This window comes from Anomaloglossus baeobatrachus, chromosome 1 (genome assembly GCF_048569485.1).
Source record: "Anomaloglossus baeobatrachus isolate aAnoBae1 chromosome 1, aAnoBae1.hap1, whole genome shotgun sequence".
In the NCBI taxonomy this organism is placed as follows: domain Eukaryota; kingdom Metazoa; phylum Chordata; class Amphibia; order Anura; family Aromobatidae; genus Anomaloglossus; species Anomaloglossus baeobatrachus.
In genome coordinates this window covers 300,835,952-300,857,047 of record NC_134353.1, presented here as the reverse complement: position 1 = coordinate 300,857,047, position 21,096 = coordinate 300,835,952, and the positions used below count along the sequence as shown (strand labels likewise).

At 45.4% G+C, this 21,096-nt stretch overlaps 1 protein-coding gene across 1 annotated transcript in view; it reads left to right on the top strand.

The window, feature by feature from the left end:
• LOC142312151 (melanopsin-B-like) overlaps positions 1-7,458 on the top strand; it is a 353,734-nt gene extending 346,276 nt beyond the window's left edge. Inside the window, exon 10 of the mRNA XM_075351056.1 lies at positions 727-7,458. Coding sequence (XP_075207171.1) covers positions 727-1,134 — 408 coding nt within the window. The 3' untranslated portion in view covers positions 1,135-7,458. The remainder of the gene's footprint in view (positions 1-726) is intronic.
• The last annotated feature ends 13,638 nt before the right edge of the window (positions 7,459-21,096 follow it).

The following is a 21,096-nucleotide window of genomic DNA, read 5'->3' as shown; positions in this document are numbered from 1 at the left end:
TTCTGTCAATGCAATATCATGTCATTTATCTGTCTGCCCGGGTTCTCACGTTGCTTTATTCGTGACTTCGTCTCCGTCTCTCTCTCCCTCTTGTTTCATACATGAAATACCAGCTCTGACCCCTGGCATACCACCTGACTTCTCTTTGCTTATTCCTTTGGTGGCCGATATTGACCTCCTGCTGCTGACTTGGTTTGCTGACTACTCTGCTTCCCTCTGCTGGTTGACCTGCTAACTGCACTCTGAAGTTACATTTCTGGTAACTTCAGTATCTTCCTAGTGTAGTGTGACTTCTTCCATCCCACACTGCCAGTTCAGAGTTGAAATTGTAGGAAATACATTACAAAACATTCACATGTTGACAAAATCATATTTTTGTAACTCCACTTGAATATATTTACTCATCTCCAGTAGAGATCATATTGTTAGATATGTGTCACATCCTCTTTAAGACATTATAAGAAAGTGGGACCTTGCTTTACAATGTGATCATGTAAATTTCTGTTCAGACCGTTCTTTTTTTTTAGAACAAACTACTTCTAAACATTAACATTAAACAGAGTGTGTTTTCGTGTATATTTTACATGTTAAGAGGTTTTTGACTTTTTTTTCTGGCATTATTAAATGCAACATATTTAAGTATACGTGATTTCAATCCATTGTAAGTAAAATAAATACGGATATGCTTTTTCTAAAAATAATTGTACTCATATTTCTGCCATTTAGAATATGTCATCCATACGTATGGTTCATCAGCCAATTAAGAAGGCAGAGAAAATGAACACAAAAGAGATTCTTCTATCAAACTCACTCAACACAATTACTTATCCACTTGGTTTAGAATCCATTATCATGGACAATAATAAAAGTAATCCAAAACTGAAGGACAGTGACGTGAGTGGAAGCCTAGACTGGATTATTCATGCCACAATTCCACGTATTGTCATCATCCCTACTTCAGAAAGTAGCATCTCAGAAGGACAGGAGGAGGCTGACAACAACCTTGATGAAGAAAATGTTGGAGAGTTGGATGATGATTTCTTCAACTTTAATATTGATACAACTTTATTAGATTTTGAGGGACTGTCATCAACTGCTGACCTTTTTGAAGTGGTTGAAAAGTTTTTGTCATAAAAGAAGCATAAATGTAGCAATCACATTGGGTATAAATAGTTTTTATGTAATAGGATAAACACACAAAATTAAAATATCTTGATAGAATGGCATAAAATTTAGTGTTCAAGTCAGGAATGGACTGAGCTATATGGCTATGGTTACATGGCACAAAGCAATGACAATATGAGCATTATCCCTCTCTCAGCTATATGATGTTGCTCGTGAAGTGAGAAAATCCCTTACAATTTTTGATAGTGTTATGCAACTGTAGTATGTATCTCTGACAGGTGGGAGTCACATCTTAGAGAAATATAAGGCAGCAATATACAACGTTTGACAGCATCCATGCTTGTCTACTGGCTGTCATCAATATCTTAGTGAGTTTCAGGTACTAAAATTGCTTCTGTCAATGCAATATCATGTTTCAAAATACATATGAGAAAAATGAATTTCACGAATGTATACTTGGATGTGAAACAGTGATCTTATGCATTGATAATTAATTTTAGCTTGTGTGTAAATGCTACATGATTTTTTAGCCACAAGTGTTTGTTAAGCAGACAATATGTTGGATATATATTTGTCTACGCAGCAAATTTTTAGCAAATCTTTTTCTTTCATTTGTACTAAACTGATAAGTGTAAGTATATATTCATGACTATAAAGCAGATATTGCATGAAAAAAAGTTGAGTATTTGTTGAGTTTCTTACGTCAGTATTTGTAATCCAAAACCAGGTGTGAGTATAAAAACCAGAAGTCATGCACATGTTTCTAATATACCTTTCCTCTGATTGTGTCACCCTGGTTTTGGCTTACAAATACTGAGGATAAAAACTCAACAAATACTAATGATGTGAATAGATTGAGTTCTTATGTTCAGTGTCTTTAAAAAAAAACTTTCTCCAACTTTTTCATATTGAACTGGACACAGGATGTACTGATGGTTGCACAGCGGGATAAAGAGGTTTAATTTTTTGTTTTGTCTTTTTAAATTTTTCCACTCTGTTGCAGATAATTACCAATCAAAATATTTTGCCTCTTGTAAATTAATTTTCATTAAGTCCAGGTAGATGTTATTAGAGAAATTTCACTAAGGGGATGGGGGGGTGCTTCTTTCCCCTGTATGATGCTGACCAATAATAAACAGGCAGAAAGACACTGGAGAACCAAGAACACATACCACAATAGCTTAGAGCAGTTTTCTTATGACCCTGTCACACAGTGTCAAACACAGCGATGTGTCCTGCCCAGCAGGACATCGCCTTTGAAGAAAATGGCCTGGACCATTCTGCAACGACTAGAGATCTCACAGCAGGGGCCTGATCGCTGGTAGGTGTCACACATAACGAGATCTCCAACGGGATTGCTACTGCGTCACAGAAACCGTGACTCAGCTGCGATCTCGCTAGCGATCTCGTTATGTGTGACGGTACCTTTAGTGTGAGAGATGTGATGATACAGCTCTGATCTCCTGGTCTAATCATCTATATTAGTCAGTGTGGAGGGAGGAGCAGTGCAGTTGAGTTTAGTTGTGCTTCATTATAACCCTTCTATCAGCTCTTCTCCTTTCATAGCATAGTCTCCTCTGCTGTACTGCCCCTGCACCCCACAATGTCTGTCCGTAGATGTGTCAGTAATCACATTTATCTTGGTTGTACTCAACTTGTAATCACTCTCCAGTGAGAGTCATTATGTCTCACACAAGAGTAAACGGTGTGCTCTGGGAGGCTTCGCTATGTGATACAATGACACCCCTGCTTTCACTGCAGAGTGATTACAAATTGCTTGAGTACAACAGACATACATGTGATTATATGTCACACACTGAGAAATCTATTCTAAGTTATGTTGGGGCATGGCCAAGAAAAAAGGAAAAAGTCCAGCGGTGATCCAATTTCCATATAATATAGCTTTTATTCAAAACTCCATTAAAAATAAACTATTTCAAGTTCCTGTCAGCAATATAGATACAAGGTAGACCTAATGGAAAAGAAAATTAACTGGATAGGAGGGAAACTTAACAATTGTAAGTACAGAGTGCAATGTAATATTATGATTGCAATATTTTAAAAGGATAAAAACTTTGATGGATGCGCTTCTTTAAATTATACCTACAATGGCAACCAAAACATAAACAATCTGCAATATAAATTCTAGGCAAATGCAATGTGTTTACTCTTCTGCTTAAACAAAGTAATATGTTGTTCTGAACTAAATCCAGTAATAGCAGAAGTGGACACAGACAGAAGAAAGCCTGACATATATTTTCCTATTTTCTTCCTGATTCATTCCAGTGAAAGGGAACATGTCATTTCAATTCAAAAGCTGATTTCTCAGTATCGGATAAACAGACTGGTCATGTGAAGGTATCGTTGGACTTGCATTTGAAAGATTGCTAACAGATTCTCTTTTAAGAGGTTCTCCAGGAATATAAAAAAAAATAACTAAAGTAAATGACATGATGTATAAATTACTAAATACGTTTATTTAGGAATTCACAAGTTTTGCCTTAGGAGGTAAAAACTACAGAAATAAAGCAGGTGCCTTGTTATACTGACAGAAACCAGTTCTAGAACATTAGGAAACGTGTCTGTAGGAAAATGTATTCCAAGTGGATATTCTGATCTAATACTGGAAATACCAGGGGGCCAAGGTACGAAGAGTACACTCACACTGCTGGCCACTTTGGCTATCTGATCTAATACTGGAGGTAGTAGGGATGCTGAGGTAAAAACAGACTGCTATCCCTGATGTCCACCTTGTCTTGCTGATATAATATTGGAGATATCAGGGGTGCTGAGGTAAAAGAGGCTGCTCTTACTGCTGTCCATCCTGTGTTTCTGATCTAATAATAGAGATACTAGGGGTGCTGAGATAAAAAGAGAGCTAATCACACTGCTGCCCATCCTAACTTTCTGGTATACTACTGGAGATACCAGGGCAGTGGATGTAACAAGAGGCAACTAACACCGCTACCTGATCTAATACTAGAGATATCAGGGGTACTTAAGTAAGGAGAGGCTGCTCACACTGCTTTCCAGCCTGTCTTTCTGAATGACAGTACATGGTATAGGTACATATTTCCATGTCATTGCAGTGGATCTTCCTACTATACTTTCTCACAGGCACATCCTCTAACATTTTAGGACAGGATTCTGCCACTATACCAATGGCAGTGTCCATATTCTGTACTGATTTCCTTTTGTTATTTTTTTTTCTATTCCTAGAGAACCTCTCTTATAGAGGTTGGCTACATTGATGAACCTAGCTGGACTCCAATTGGAAAAAGAGCAATAATCCCTCCACCAGGAACATGATCAAAATCTTTTTAGTTATTGCTATATCACATGGATAAAAATAATCAAGGGTTTGATTTTGTGTGTCAATTAGGGTATTACTTTAAAGCAGTATTTATTAAATGGCAAGGCAGGCCTCACTGATGAGACCCTCTTTAATTATTAGTGAGGCAAAGATAGAGAGCAAATTTTGACATATATGATTGTATACTACAAATAGCATTCTCAGGCTTCAGCAATCTCTGATTTAGCAATTCAATGAGGTAGCAAAAGTTACCGTGACTTGATAATGAAGCATTTTCATAAATTGCTACAGAGTGTTATCTCACAAATCGATTCAGATCATTTAACATGCCCAAGCCATTGAGTGATGTCAAGTTAGATGTTGACACATTTTGTGCAGTGATATCCCAGTGTATCTGAGTCAAGATAACCTTCCCTAGATCTGTAATTTACTTCTATTGATCTTATGGTAATGTTCCACTGTGTAAAAGAGACAGATTTTAAGATACAATGATATAATTTCTTACATTTTGGTATTGAACTGCGACCAATGGTGAGGCCTGAAGAAGATTGAGAGGCTGTGCTTTAGAGGGAAGTTTACTTTAAATGAGCACATTAATGCCTTGTGCAGAAGGTAATACAGAATGGCATTAAAGGGTTTGTCCCAAGAAAAAAGTTCCTTTTATTCAACATATCTGGAATAATAATAATTTCCACAAATTTAATGTATTTAAAAAAATGTTAATGTGCTGAGAATTTTATAAATGTGCCACTGCTACCGTGTTTTTCCAAAAATAAGACATTGTTTTATACCTTTTTTTGCCCCCAAAAAAGTGCTAGGACTTATTTTTGGAGTAGGTCATATTCTTGGAGAAACATGGTTGGGGTAAGTTTACACCCCTAAAAAAGCCCTCGTCCCCCTCCCCTTTCCCAGGAAAATCGTACTTACCAGACCCCGGATGTCTTTGTGGCTCCCAGGTTCTCCCTGTGATCTCCGGTGGGCTATTTCAGCAGGTTTGCTGTACGTCATCCTCCCCTGCTTCTGGCCGACACACTCACATACATCAGATCGCACACACCAGATCACACACACATTCACCAATCACATCGCTCACACACAATCACACATCAGATCACACACACACACACACACACACACACACAAACACTGTCACTCACCCACCACATCCGGCGGTACAGAATGCCTGCGGCTGCAGGGAATAATCGGAAGAAGTTACGCATTGCAAGTCCTATAAGCATTCCATCCGAAGCCGCAGGTCCTTGCGTTCCACCGCACTGTGTCTCAGAATTCTGCCGGCCAGAAGAAATCGGTATCGCTGGATGTGGTGAGTGTGTGTGTGATCTGATGGCTAATTGTGTGTTAGATCGAATGTGTGCAGGTGTGATTATCTGATGTGTGCGGGTATGCGATCCACTGCAGGGTCTCCCGCTCCGCATCTGGTGACAATGATTGCGGAATGCCCGCTGTCTATAATGAAGTGTCCTGCAGTATTTGTAACTTTTTTAGCTGCAGGGACACTTCATTATTGAGCCGGGACTAAGGCTTATATTTGGGGTAGGGCTTATATTTAAGCTTTACGCTGAAAATGCTGCAAATGACTGCTAGGGCTCATTTTTGGGGGGAGATCTTATTTTTGGAAAAACACGGTATGTACTGTATAATGGATGTGTCTGACTGTACAAGTCATGGTCTGATCATATTGTATCTACTGGGCAGGTGAGGAAGCAAAAGTGTATACAGATATTGCAAATAAATATTTCTTTGAGGTAAAATATTTAAAAAAAAAAAAAAAAAAAAAAAAAAAAAAAAAAATCGGCAGTGAAATGTTTTACCTTACAAAAAGAATCAGCAGTGATCCCATGCAGTAATATCTGTAAAGTTTTTTCACTTCCTCCCCTGCCCAGGAGCTGTGGTGTGATCAGTCCATGTCCCTGTATGGTCAGACACAGCCATTACACAGTACATAGCAGGAGCACATATGTAATATTGTATTATCTCAGCACAAGAACATTTCTTTAAACACATCAAAATGTGTTAATTATTAATATTCCAATTATTCTATTAATTAAAATCAACTTTAAAATGACCTTTGTTCGTGAGCAAACTCCATTAATGATAGCAAACATGATGCTTTCCAGTGAGATGACCTCTGATTGCCTCTTTGGCTGCTGAGTGGCCTCAACGTTCCAAATTCTATTCAATCACCCTTTCTCCAAAGGATACTATTTAGTTGAGCAAATCCATTTCTTTATTGAATAATTATTGCAATAGACAGCAGTAAAAGATGGGGTCATATGACCAACCAGAAAGAATGTATTTATCCAAAGTTCCCACATGATCCTGGTTGTTGCAATACACACGACAACTACCATGCCCACAAGTCAACACAATGTATATGTTGTTATACATCTAAACTGTAGAATGAATGAATCTGTGTGTAACAGTATGCGCTAGATATGCCAAAATCTAAGTCAAATAAAGTGATTTGTGCCCTCTTTTCTGATCTCACTGTACATAATAGCAGATATGATTCATAGTTTCACATTTTTTAAGGTTTAAGTCCATAGAATTTAACCTAGAACGTAACATATTGATCCAGAGGAAAAATCCCTCTTTTCTATGTTATCACTTCCTGAAAATTGTAAAGAACTAAGCTTTTGTGTCACTTTATATACTAATAGCTTTGTAATGCTTCTGCATATTCTAGTAATTCTGATTTTTTTTTTTGTGATACATTGTATGTTGCATTAGGAGTAAATTTAGTTTGTTTTGAATTTGAAACTTTCCAAAAAACTTGAAAAATTACCAAATTTCCAACTTTTATTCCCCTTGTCTCTGCAGACAGTTTTCATGTAATTTATATGTTTGCATTTTTCACTTCCCTTCTTGCAAGACCCATAACTTTTTTATTTTTTTGTCGACATAACTGTATGAGGGCTTGTGTTTGTGGGACCTGTTGTATTTTTTAAAGACAATAACAATTTGACCACACAAAGCAGATAAAGAAGGGAATTTTGTTACTTACCGTAAATTCCTTTTCTTCTAGCTCTTATTGGGAGACCCAGACGATTGGGGTGTATAGCACTGCCTCCGGAGGCCACACAAAGCAATTACACTAAAAAGTGTAAGGCCCCTCCCCTTCTGGCTATACACCCCCAGTGGGATCACTGGCTCACCAGTTTTAGTGCAAAAGCAAGAAGGAGGAAAGCCAATAACTGGTTTAAACAAATTCACTCCGAGTAACATCGGAGAACTGAAAACCGTTCAACATGAACAACATGTGTACCCGCAAACAAACCAACAATCCCGAAGGACAACAGGGCGGGTGCTGGGTCTCCCAATAAGAGCTAGAAGAAAAGGAATTTACGGTAAGTAACAAAATTCCCTTCTTCTTCGGCGCTCTATTGGGAGACCCAGACGATTGGGACGTCCAAAAGCTGTCCCTGGGTGGGTAAAGAAATACCTCATGTTAGAGCTGCAAGACAGCCCTCCCCTACGGGGAGGCAACTGCCGCCTGCAGGACTCTTCTACCTAGGCTGGCGTCCGCCGAAGCATAGGTATGCACCTGATAATGTTTGGTGAAAGTGTGCAGACTCGACCAGGTAGCTGCCTGGCACACCTGTTGAGCCGTAGCCTGGTGTCGCAATGCCCAGGACGCACCCACGGCTCTGGTAGAATGGGCCTTCAGCTCTGATGGAACCTGAAGCCCCGCAGAACGGTAGGCTTCAAGAATTGGTTCTTTGATCCATCGAGCCAGGGTGGCCTTAGAAGCCTGCGACCCTTTGCGCTGACCAGCGACAAGGACAAAGAGTGCATCCGAACGGCGCAGGGGCGCTGTGCGGGAAATGTAGATTCTGAGTGCTCTCACCAGATCTAACAAATGTAAATCCTTCTCATACCGATGAACTGCATGAGGACAAAACGAAGGCAAAAAAATATCCTGATTAAGATGAAAAGAGGATACCACCTTCGGGAGAAACTCCTGAATGGGGCGCAGCACTACCTTGTCCTGGTGGAAGACCAGGAAGGGAGCCTTGGAAGACAACGCTGCTAGCTCAGACACTCTCCGAAGAGATGTGATCGCTACCAGAAAAGCCACTTTCTGTGATAGTCTAGAAAGTGAAACCTCCTTCAGAGGCTCGAAGGGCGGCTTCTGGAGGGCAACTAGTACCCTGTTCAGATCCCATGGATCTAACGGCCGCTTGTACGGGGGAACGATATGGCAAACCCCCTGTAGGAACGTGCGCACCTTAGAAAGTCGTGCTAGACGCTTCTGAAAAAAGACGGATAGCGCCGAGACCTGTCCTTTAAGGGAGCCGAGCGACAAACCCTTTTCTAACCCCGATTGCAGGAAAGAAAGAAGGGTAGGTAATGCAAATGGCCAGGGAGACACTCCCTGAGCAGAGCACCAGGATAAGAATATCCTCCACGTTCTGTGGTAGATCTTAGCAGACGTGGGCTTTCTAGCCTGTCTCATGGTGGCAACGACCCCTTGGGATAAGCCTGAAGACGCTAGGATCCAGGACTCAATGGCCACGCAGTCAGGTTGAGGGCCGCAGAATTCCGATGGAAAAACGGCCCTTGGGACAGTAAGTCTGGTCGGTCTGGAAGTGCCCACGGTTGGCCGACCGTGAGATGCCACAGATCCGGATACCACGCCCTCCTCGGCCAGTCTGGAGCGACGAGTATGACGCGGCTGCAGTCGGATCTGATCTTGCGTAGCACTCTGGGCAAGAGTGCCAGAGGTGGAAACACATAAGGGAGCCGGAACTGCGACCAATCTTGCACTAGGGCGTCTGCTGCTAGAGCTCTTTGATCGCGAGACCGTGCCATGAATGTTGGGACCTTGTTGTTGTGCCAGGACGCCATTAGGTCGACGTCCGGCCTTCCCCATCGGCGACAGATTTCCTGAAACACGTCCGGGTGAAGGGACCATTCCCCTGCGTCCATGCCCTGGCGACTGAGGAAGTCTGCTTCCCAGTTTTCTACGCCGGGGATGTGAACTGCGGATATGGTGGAGGCCGTGGCTTCCACCCACATCATAATGCGCCGGACCTCCTGGAAGGCTTGCCGACTGCGAGTCCCTCCTTGGTGATTGATGTATGCCACCGCTGTGGAGTTGTCCGATTGAATTCGGATCTGCTTCCCTTCCAGCCACTGCTGGAAGGCCAGTAGGGCAAGATACACTGCCCTGATCTCCAGAACATTGATCTGAAGGGTGGACTCCTGCTGAGTCCACGTACCCTGAGCCCTGTGGTGGAGAAAAACTGCTCCCCACCCTGACAGACTCGCGTCTGTCGTGACCACCGCCCAGGACGGTGGTAGGAAGGATCTTCCCTGTGATAATGAGGTGGACAGGAGCCACCACTGCAGAGAGTCCTTGGCCGTCTGGGAAAGGGAGACTTTCCTGTCCAGGGATGTCGACTTCCCGTCCCATTGGCGGAGAATGTCCCATTGAAGTGGACGCAGATGAAACTGCGCAAACGGAACCGCCTCTATTGCCGCCACCATCTTCCCGAGGAAGTGCATGAGGCGTCTTAAGGAGTGCGACTGACTTTGAAGGAGAGCCTGCACCCCTGTCTGTAGTGACCGCTGCTTGCTCAGCGGAAGCTTCACTATCGCTGAGAGAGTATGAAACTCCATGCCAAGATACGTTAGTGATTGGGTCGGTGACAGATTTGACTTTGGGAAGTTGATGATCCACCCGAACGCCTGGAGAGTCTCCAGTGCAAAATTCAGGCTGAGTTGGCATGCCTCCTGAGAGGGTGCCTTGACCAGTAGATCGTCCAAGTAAGGGATCACAGAGTGTCCGTGAGAGTGCAAGACTGCTACCACTGCTGCCATGATCTTGGTGAACACCCGGGGGGCTGTCGCCAGACCAAATGGCAGAGCCACGAACTGAAGATGTTCGTCTCCTATCACGAAGCGTAGAAAGCGTTGGTGCTCTGTAGCAATCGGCACGTGGAGATAAGCATCTTTGATGTCTATTGATGCTAGGAAATCTCCTTGGGACATTGAGGCAATGACTGAGCGGAGAGATTCCATCCGGAACCGCCTGGCGTTCACATGCTTGTTGAGCAGTTTTAGGTCCAGAACAGGACGGAAGGAGCCGTCCTTTTTTGGAACCACAAAGAGATTGGAGTAAAATCCTCGCCCCCTTTCCAGAGGGGGGACAGGGATCACGACTCCTTCTGCTCTTAGAGAGTCCACCGCCTGCAGCAGGGCATCTGCTCGGTTGGGGTGTGGGGAGGTTCTGAAGAACCGAAGTGGAGGCCGAGAACTGAACTCGATTCTGTACCCGCGAGACAAAATGTCTGTTACCCACCGGTCTTTGACCTGTGACAGCCAAATGTCGCAAAAGCGGGAGAGCCTGCCACCGACCGAGGATGCGGAGGGCGGAGGCCGAAAGTCATGAGGTAGCCACTTTGGAAGCGGTTCCTCCATTTGCTTTCCTGGGGCATGAGTGAGCCCGCCAGGAATCTGAGCTCCCTTGTCCTTTCTGAGTCCCTTTGGACGAGGAGAATTGGGGCTTGCCCGAGCCTCGAAAGGACCGAAACCTCGACTGCCACTTTTTCTGTTGAGGTTTACTTGCTCTGGGCTGTGGCAAGGAAGAGTCCTTGCCCTTGGACTGTTTTATGATTTCAGCCAATGGCTCACCAAACAGTCTGTCTCTAGATAATGGCAAGCTGGTTAAACATTTTTTGGAACCAGCATCTGCTTTCCAGTCCTTTAACCATAAGGCTCTGCGCAAAACCACAGAATTGGCGGCCGCCATAGAGGTACGGCTCGTAGATTCTAGGACAGCATTGATAGCATAGGTCGCAAACGCAGACATTTGCGAAGTTAGGGACGCCACCTGCGGTACTGCTGGATGCATGATAGCATCCACCTGTGCCAGACCAGCTGAAATAGCTTGGAGTGCCCACACGGCCGCGAATGCTGGAGCAAACGACGCGCCGATAGCTTCATAGACAGATTTCAACCAAAGGTCCATCTGTCTGTCGTTGGCATCTTTAAGTGAAGCGCCATCCTCTACTGCGACTATGGATCTAGCCGCAAGCTTGGAAATTGGTGGATCCACCTTTGGGCACTGGGTCCAGCGTTTGGCTACTTCAGAGGGAAAAGGATAACGGGTATCCTTAGAACGTTTAGAGAAACGCTTGTCTGGATGAGCGTCGTGCTTCTGGATTGATTCTCTGAAGTCAGAGTGGTCCAAAAAAGCACTTAATTTACGCTTGGGATACAGGAAATGGAACTTCTCCTGCTGTGCAGCTGCCTCCTCTGCAGAAGGGGCTGGGGGAGAAATATCCAACAGTCTATTAATGGCCGATATAAGGTCATTAACCATGGCGTCACCATCAGGGGCATCCAGATTGAGAGGGGCCTCAGGATTAGAATCCTGATCCCCGTCCTCAGTCTCATCACAGAGAGATTCTTCTCGCTGAGACCCTGAGCAGTGTGATGACGTGGAGGGTCTTTCCCAGCGAGCTCGCTTAGGCTGCCGGGGACTGTCATCTGAGTCAGAGACTTCAGCTTGTGATGCCTGAGACCCCCTTGAAGTACGGATTAGTTCCAACTGAGGGGGACCAGAGAGCATAGCCACGGCAGTGTCCATGGTCTGAGGAACTGGCCTGGCCTGCAAGGTCTCCAGGATTTTTGTCATGGCCTCAGACATCTTATCAGCAAACACTGCAAAGTCTGTCCCCGTCACCGGGGCAGGGTTCACAGGCGTCGCTGCCTGGGCTACCACCACAATAGGCTCTGGCTGACGAAGTGCCACTGGGACTGAACATTGCACACAATGTGAATCATTGGAGCCTGCCGGTAGATCAGCCCCACATGCAGTACAAACAGTGCACACAGCCCGTGCCTTGGCAGCCTTGCGTTTTGCGGATGACATGTTGCTGCCTCCTCAGAGCAGTACAGGGTGTCCAGCCAAGAAGCGACCTACAGTGCAACTATATATATATATATATGGTACCAAGAAAAAAGTACACTAATATGTCACTGAGGCACAAGAGGGGCCAGCACTACTGTGCAGCTTACCGCCCGCTTAGGAGCGGTGTGTGGTCGCCAGAAATCCCTCTAGTCTGGGTCTCCCAGAGCCTGCTGCCTCTCCCCAGCCAGATCGCATGTGTAATGGCTGCCGGCGTCCTTGTGGAGAGGGGGGGCGGGCCCTGGGCGTACACCGACGAAGAGCGGGAAGTCTGCTTCCCCTTGTGCCTAGTGAGAGGGCTGGAGCATGTAAATAAAGCTCCAGCCCTCGGCGCTGTGATTGAGCAGCGTCTCTCCCCTACCCTGATTGACAGGGTGGGGGCGGGAACGAAGCGGCGCTAGGCCGCAGAAGCCGGGGGCTAAAGTTAGAAGCGCCGCCGCCGTAAAAGCGCGGTTGGCGCAAAGCCCCCGGCGCACCATAAGTCGCAGCTGCGCCGCCGCTCCAGGAGCGGTCGGCGCAGTAGTTCCCAATACACAACGTCACCCAGCAAAGCTGCAGTGACCTAACCCCCAGCGTACATCGCCACTGTCCCCGGCGCACTACAACGCTCAGCAGGCCCTGAGAGTGTCCGTGCCTGCCGGGGACACAGAGTACCTGAAAGTTGCAGGGCCTTGTCCCTGAACGGCACTCCCGCTCCACATCCAGCAGGTTCTATGGGTCTGTGGATGGAGCCCGGCCCCAGGGCTTGGGGGCCGGCAAGATCCCACTTCCACAGAGCCCTAAGGGGATGTGGAAGGAAAACAGCATGTGGGCTCCAGCCTCCGTACCAGCAATAGGTACCTCAACCTTACAAGCACCAACCGCGGGTGAGAAGGGAGCATGCTGGGGGCCCCATATGGGCCCTCTTTTCTTCCATCCGATAGAGCCAGCAGCTACTGCTGACTACAAACAGTGGAGCTATGCGTGGATGTCTGACCTCCTTCGCACAAAGCAGAAAACTGGTGAGCCAGTGATCCCACTGGGGGTGTATAGCCAGAAGGGGAGGGGCCTTACACTTTTTAGTGTAATTGCTTTGTGTGGCCTCCGGAGGCAGTGCTATACACCCCAATCGTCTGGGTCTCCCAATAGAGCGCCGAAGAAAATGGAAAAGAAATTCCAAGTGGGATGAAGTGGTAAAAGAAAATTGCTATTCAGACATATATTTTTGGATCTTCATTTTACAGTGTTCATTGTACAGTAAAAATGACCTGGTGTCATGATTTGTCATGTCAGTACGATTACGGCAATGTCAAACTTGCATAGATTTATTTTTCCTAAGTGGTTAAAAAAGTTGAAGCTGGTAAAGAGAACATTTGGTTTGTGTCGTCATTTCCAGAGACCCTTAGGCTATGTTGACATGTCCAGTCAGTAAGGCCCCGATTCCGCTATGCGAGACCATTGGATGGGATATGCTAATGACCCTCGGCTGAGGCTCGGCTGCAAGCGTGAGCTGAGCGTCATTCTACTGTGATCCGATTTTGCAGTCATTTCACAGGCGCAGAGAAGAGGGAGACATTACTTTCTCCTTCTTCTCCGCTGCCTGTCTCTCTGTATATCGGACAGCACTTGGATGACATCTGAGTGCCGTTCGATGTTTCACACACACCCCTAGACTTGAATTGGTGCGTTTGATGCGAGATACGCAGCATGCTGTGATTATTTTCTTATGGCAATCCATCATGAGAAAAAAAATGGCAGATGCAGCAGTGTTAAACAATGGGACAGTGTCCAAGTGCAATCCAATGTTGTATCGGATCGCACTCGTCCGTCTTAATCTCAAGTAGAACCAAGACCTTAAAATCAATCCAGCAGCAATCCGTTGGCAAAACAGTTACACAAACACAACTTTTTTGTCCGTTCTCAAAAGATAGATTTTTGCTGGATACAATTTTTTAACATGGGAGTCTATGGAAAACAGATTACTGATTGCTAAGACTAAGACGTAATATGTCAACTGCTTGTGGCTTTTATAATGGATGTAATTAATTAAACGGTGCTAATTTTTAACTTTTATGGAGCATGTTTTGCCAATCCTTGTTTTATTTGTGCATGTCCTGTGGGTCAACAGTGGAAGGCACATGTCTGTACAGTCAGTGATATAATCCAAGTTTTTTCTACTGAACCTAAGTGCCCTATGTTATTTACATACACTATTGCAATCTAATTATTGACTTACTACAGGGTATTTGTTTATTTTGCTTTTATCTTCGATTATGTCTGTTGAATAGATACCGTGTGAATGTGCATCTACATATTTCACTTTTACCAACAAAGTCTGCAGCCCATTTTTTGATTTTGCTTTAGTTTTTGATACTATTTACAAACAGTAGCGTAGATCCCTGTGCAGTCCAGCCTTTCTCTTCAGAAGAAGTTCTATCCATTCCAACCTTGAATCACATATCTGCTACCTATTATCTGGCTGCTAAGTTGTTGCATTACTGAAAAACTCTGACATGGATGATGCCACATCAGAGCTAGATGAAATAGAGACTAATCCAAGAAAAGAACACATTAGCACGAGATGCCCAGGACAAGGCAGAACTCCACATTGCAAACCTACAAGAGGTTAGGTCAGCGATCAACGCCGATCAAAATCACATCTCGATCTTCCAGATCATCTCACTCCAGGAAGACAATATTGTCTCACAAGCTTTTGGAAATCAGTGTAAATGCAGAGGAAGCTAGAGTTAGAAGCTCCTTTTGCAAGGAAGGAAGTAGAAACGGAAGTGTCACGCCCTGGGGAAGCTGAGCTGCTCGGATCTGGGCGGTCCATGGCTCGAGGGGTCCCGGACCCGGGGGCACCGTCGAACAGTTTTTAAATGAAAAATAAAAAGAAAAAGAAAATAAAAGTCCAACTACGCCACTCGCGGTTTGTGGCCAGGGATAGTAGCACCGCCACTGCAAATTCCCACTGTGGATGATGGATGGGGCAGCATGGATGGTGGAGCCCTCCGCGAGCAAGACTTTTTTCCCAGGGGTAGGTGAAGGGTTAACATGGAGGTGCGCGGCAATGAAGCAGTCCAGGCAGGTAGAGCAGTTTGATTGTGTTTACTCACTGGTTCGACGCCCTGAGATATACAGGATTTTAGGTGCGCCCTTGTCCTGATGGCTATGCCTGCCAACCTGATGCCACTCTCCACCTGTGCACTCCTGTGTATGTGGGTCTTCCCTGGCGTGGAGCACTTGGAGGTCCTCCTGGTGTCTGGGTCCTGCCGCAGGCAGCTTGGACTATTTAAGGGAATAAGTCCCGGTCCCCACTTTGCTGCTGATGCCTCGGACGTTAAAGGGTGGCAGATGAGTCCTGGAAACCCACCTGCCTGGCAGAGTTAACAGAGGGTTTGAAGTCTGTGTCTGTTCTGGGGATATGCACCCCTGCGTGCAAAGTGCTGTGAGCTTTGGATGTCCACCCCACAGGGTCCCTCTGTCCTTGGGGCTTGCTCTCTCACTCCACAGATACTTTCCTCCTCTGAGTGGCTGATCTTACAACTCAGGTCTTTGCGGTGTCTTTCCTTCTTTCTATGTGTCTCAAGAGTTTCTGGTCTATCTTGACACCTTTGGACACCTTTCTTATCACAACCTACTACTTCCTCCTCCTAAACTCAACTGACTCTTTTACTGTCTACCCACACTCCCCAGGTCACTATCTCCTCCCCCAGGTCTGGTCTTTTCCTCCCATTTGGCTGCCTGTTAACTAACAGTGCCCAGCCCTGTCATCTGGCTAGGTGAGGCTCCCAGCCAGGTACAGCAAATGTAAATGTCCTGGTGTGCTAGTGTGTGTGTAGTGGCCGGTACAGTTATGTTTGACTTGAGCTGTTACCTTAATTGTTACCTTATTTTTGTGTCACCTGGTTACCGCAGGGGTGTTACAGAAGCCCAATTAGCAATACTCCAAGCAGAAAGGGAAGAACCAGCAGCCTTTGTTAAACTGAAAGTCCTTGAGCAAGCATTTGTCACAGGGGTACACGAGATAACAGGGGACTGGGGCTCCTAGACTGACCCTCAGGCTAGGGGGCCCGATATGTCCCTAGTCCTAGAGATACATCTAATGGTGACGATGTCTGGGCTGCCTCTCTTACCCTGCTCCTAGCCAGCCCTGATCTAACACCTTCTTTCCCTCACCCCAGGGGGCAACTGTGACAGGAGTGGTGAACCCACAGATATGAACAAACTGGGAGACCAAAACTCGATCAACATACAGGTAGTACACACAGAGATACGTGATCAGGAGAAAATAAAGAGCGCAGAGAAAATAACCAGCCAATGAGAAGATTTCCACAGCACAATAAGTAACAAATCACCAGAATTTGGAACACAACAGCACATGGACTGGATTAGCAAAATCTATAGTCGGCATAAGAAGGCAGATTCTTCCATCTTAAAAAGGGTAGAACCTGTGATAGGTCTCCCACAATGTGATCCAAAAGGTGACCAGACTAGAAAAAGGTAACTTCTGCTAGTCAGATCACGATAATGAGCACACAGCTGGCTGATTCCGAAGCCTGCTTGTGCAGCTCAGAAGCACTAGAGAAAGCATAGTGTGGAGTGTCAGAGTCTGTAGTCTGAACAGCATCTGATGCTTCCATGACACTCAGTGAGTTTAGAGCCAAACATTGTGTGACAGTCAAGATGCCGATCTGGACAGTCACATTCCAGGAGTAGTGGAAGATTGAGCTGATCGCACTGCTGACTACCATCCATACCAGCCCCATCTTCAATCTGCCACATCAATGCACTCACAAGGCAAAGGATATTGCCACCTATTAGTGACAAAGTAACTTATAGCACTAACCCGCAATTTAGGCCACACCAGCAGACTTTCTAGAGATTAAACCACAGCTTAACCCTCATGCTGAATTATTTTGTCTTGATTAGTCATATTGTAACGCCTGCCTGGATCCACAGACTCAGACGGGCTGTAATAGACAGGCTAGAGGGAAACCACTTCACCCAGCAGGACCCCCAGAACCTTGAAACCCTCTATCCCCTATACAGGGATTTGGAATTACACAGGGCCCTGGAGATCACTACCTGTGGAACGCAGCAGTCCGAGAGAGTAGTCAGGCAAGGTCAAACCAGGAATTGCAGAACAGGGACAGAATCGGTAGGCAAAGACGTAATCAGAAAACGTAGCATAGGTCAAATTCGGATCGGGCAGTGAGGTACATAAACAGCAGGCAGGAGAGGTGGTCAGGAAACAAGCAGAAGTCAGAATACCAGAATCACAAAACAGAACAGGGCGGAACAGGAACCAGAATATCAGAACTATCTCTGGCAGTGGTCAGCAGACAGTAGGGGAATTAAGAAGGGTGTGGTGTCTTCCCATTGGCTGTAGATGAATGATGGTAACTTCCGTTGGAAGGCACACACCACCTATAGTCAGCCAGTGGTACTACAGATCCCAAGGAAACCCAGCCCAGTGGATAAGCGAAGCCTGCGCCCACCCGCGCCGCTGGCATCAACTCCTCTCCCATCACCAGCACCATCCACGGTAGGAACACGGCGTCGCCTGGGGATCGGAGTAGAAGACGCTGGAGCGGACTCTGGTGGTGACGTAACAGTACCCCCCCTCCACGAGGAGTCTCCGGACCCTCAAAACCCAGCTTGCCAGGAAATTGGAGGTGAAACCGCTGGACCAGACCCTTAGCATGAATATCGCTCGCAGGGACCCGTGACCTCTCTTCAGGGCCGTAACCCCTCCAATGCACCAAATACTGTACCGCCCCTCTGACAATACGGGAATCAAGTATTTTCTGTACCTCATACTCCAAGTCACCTACAACCAAAACAGGAGGAGGGGGGGCCCTGACTGGGTGAATGGGGAAACAATATAACTTGAGGAGGGACTTGTGGAACACATTTTATATCTTAAAGGATGGGGGGAGTTACAGGCAGAAAGCTGTGGGATTAATGACCTCGATTATCTCATAAGGTCCAATAAATCTGGGACCCAGCTTACCAGAAAGGACCTTGAGTTTAATATTCTGTGTGGATAACCATACCTTGTCCCCAACTCCAAGGCTAGGGCCCTTGGAATGTCTCTTATTAGCAGAGGAGGCTTGACCAACCTTTGCCTTCTTAAAGTGGTCTTTCACCTCAGACCAGATAGCCTTTAATTTGTCCACAGTTGAGTCAGCCTCAGGAATATCCATCACAGCCGAAGAAAAAGAACCAAAACGTGGATGCAACCCTAAATTGCAGAAAAAGGGGGTAGTCTTGATGGATTCCTGACACTGATTATTGATGGCGAACTCCGCTAGCGGCAGATATTTCGCCCAGTCAGACTGACAGTCAGACACATAACACCGGAGATATTGTTCAAGGGTTTGATTGGAACGTTCACTCTGACCATTGGTCTCTGGGTGGTAGACAGATGAAAAAGATAACTCTATATTGATCTTTTTACAGAACGCCTTCCAGAATTTCAAGACGAACTGTGTTCCTCGGTCAGAAACAATATTTTCCGGAACCCCGTGTAACCGCACAAAATGCCTAATAAACAACTTGCTAAGAGTTTCAGAATTAGGTAATCCGGACAGAGGAGCAAAATGACACTGTTTGCTGAATCTATCCACTACTACCCAGATACAAGTCTTCCCTTCTGAGGCTGGAAGGTCAGTGATGAAGACCATGGAGAGATTTGTCCACGGGCTTACTGGAGTAGGACGGGAGTGGAGAAATCCGGCAGGGCGGGTACGGGGTGTCTTGGCTCGCGCACAAGTTTCACAAGCCAGTACATATTCCTTACAATCTTTCGCTACGGTTGGCCACCAAAAATTCCTGGTTACTAGTCGGAGGGTATTGCCTATACCAGGGTGACCTGCAAGCACAGAATTGTGGGATTCCTGGAGTACCCGTAGGCGAAGTGAGGGGGCGACAAACAGTTTATGGTCAGGAGTGATTTCAGGAGCTTGGTCTTTGGTAGAATGGACCTCTTCTATCAAATCTAATGAAACAGATGACATAATAATGCCTTTAGCTAAAATATGAACTGGTTAAGAGTTTTCAGACTGAGAGGGACAGAAGCTACGGGAAAGTGCATCAGCTGTTGTGTTCTTGGTACCAGGCCGTAACGTTACCACAAAATCAAATCTGGAGAAGAACAATGCCCACCTAGCATGCCTAGGATTGAGTCGCTTAGCAGATTCCAGATAAGCAAGATTCTTATGGTCTGTGATAACTGTGACCTTATGTTTGGCTCCTTCGAGGAAGTGGCGCCATTCCTCAAAGGCCCATTTAATTGCCAACAGCTCTTGATTACCAATGTCAGAATTTCTCTCTGTGGGAGAAAACTTGCGGGAAAAGAAGGCAGAAGGACAAAGCTGAGTAAGACAGAGTACCTTGTGATAGCACCGCCCCCACTCCAACCTCAGATGTATCGACTTTTACAATAAACGGACGCATAAGATCAGGCTGAACCAGAATCAGGTCTGAGGAAAAACATTCTTTTAATTTTGAGAAGGCATGGATCGCCTCTGGCTTCCAATTAACCACATCAGCCCCCTTTTTAGACAAATCAAAGAGGGGTTTGGCAATTTTGGAAAAATCTATAATAAATTTGCGATAATAATTAGCAAACCCAAGGAAACACTGCAAGGCTTTCAGAGACTTGGGTTGCACCCACTCCTTAATCGGTTGAAGCTTAGAGGGATCCACGCGGAAGACTTCTGCAGACAAAATATAATCCAGAAAATTAACCTCTGCCTCAAAAAAAAAAAACACATTTCTCATATTTACCAAATAGGGAGTTCTTACTGAGTCTCTGGAGTACAGTGCGAACATGTTGGACATGTGAGGTAGCATCAGGAGACTAAATCAGGATGTCATCCAGCTAGACTACCCCATATTGATCGCAAATATCTCTGAAAATGTCATTAACAAAGTTCTGAAAGACAGCCGGCGCATTACTTAACCCAAAAGGCATTACCAGGTACTCAGTGTTCCTCTGGAGTGTTAAATGCCGTTTTCCACTCATCTCCATCTCTGATGCGGATTAGGTTATATGCTCCCCTGAGATCCAGCTTGGTGAACTATCGGGCTCCTATGAGGTGGTTAAAGAGATCAGGGATGAGTGACAGAGGGTACTGATTCTTTACAGTAATAGCATTAAGTTCACGGTAGTCAATACAAGGTCTGAGGCCACCATCTTTTTTATTAACAAAAAAGAATCCAGCGCCAACTGGTGACCTGGATGGTCTGATAAACCCTCTCTGCAGACTGTCTGCTATATAATCTTTCATGGCCTGATGCTCCGGACCAGAAAGATTATAAATTTTACCCTTGGGGAGTCGGGAATTGGGAACCAAATCTATGGGGCAGTCAATCTCTGTGCAGAGGTAATTTTTCAGATTCAGAAAACACATCAGCAAATTCCCTGAATGCATGAGGTATGAAGATAGGTTGAGCTCTAGTCAGGTTAACAGATAAAGACATACATGTCTCCTGACACTCAGGGCTCCAACGTACACTCACCCTGGTGCCTGTCTATGACTGAGTTAAGTTTGTGCAGCCATGGCACACCCACTACCACTGCTGACATTAGGTTCTCAAGAACAACAATGACACAGATTCTACATGCAAAGCACCAACAAGCATGGAAACCTGCTAAGTTACAAAATTAACCACACCCTGGGTGAGAGGAGTACTATCAATAGCAGAGATTCTAATAGAAACATTCAATCTTAGC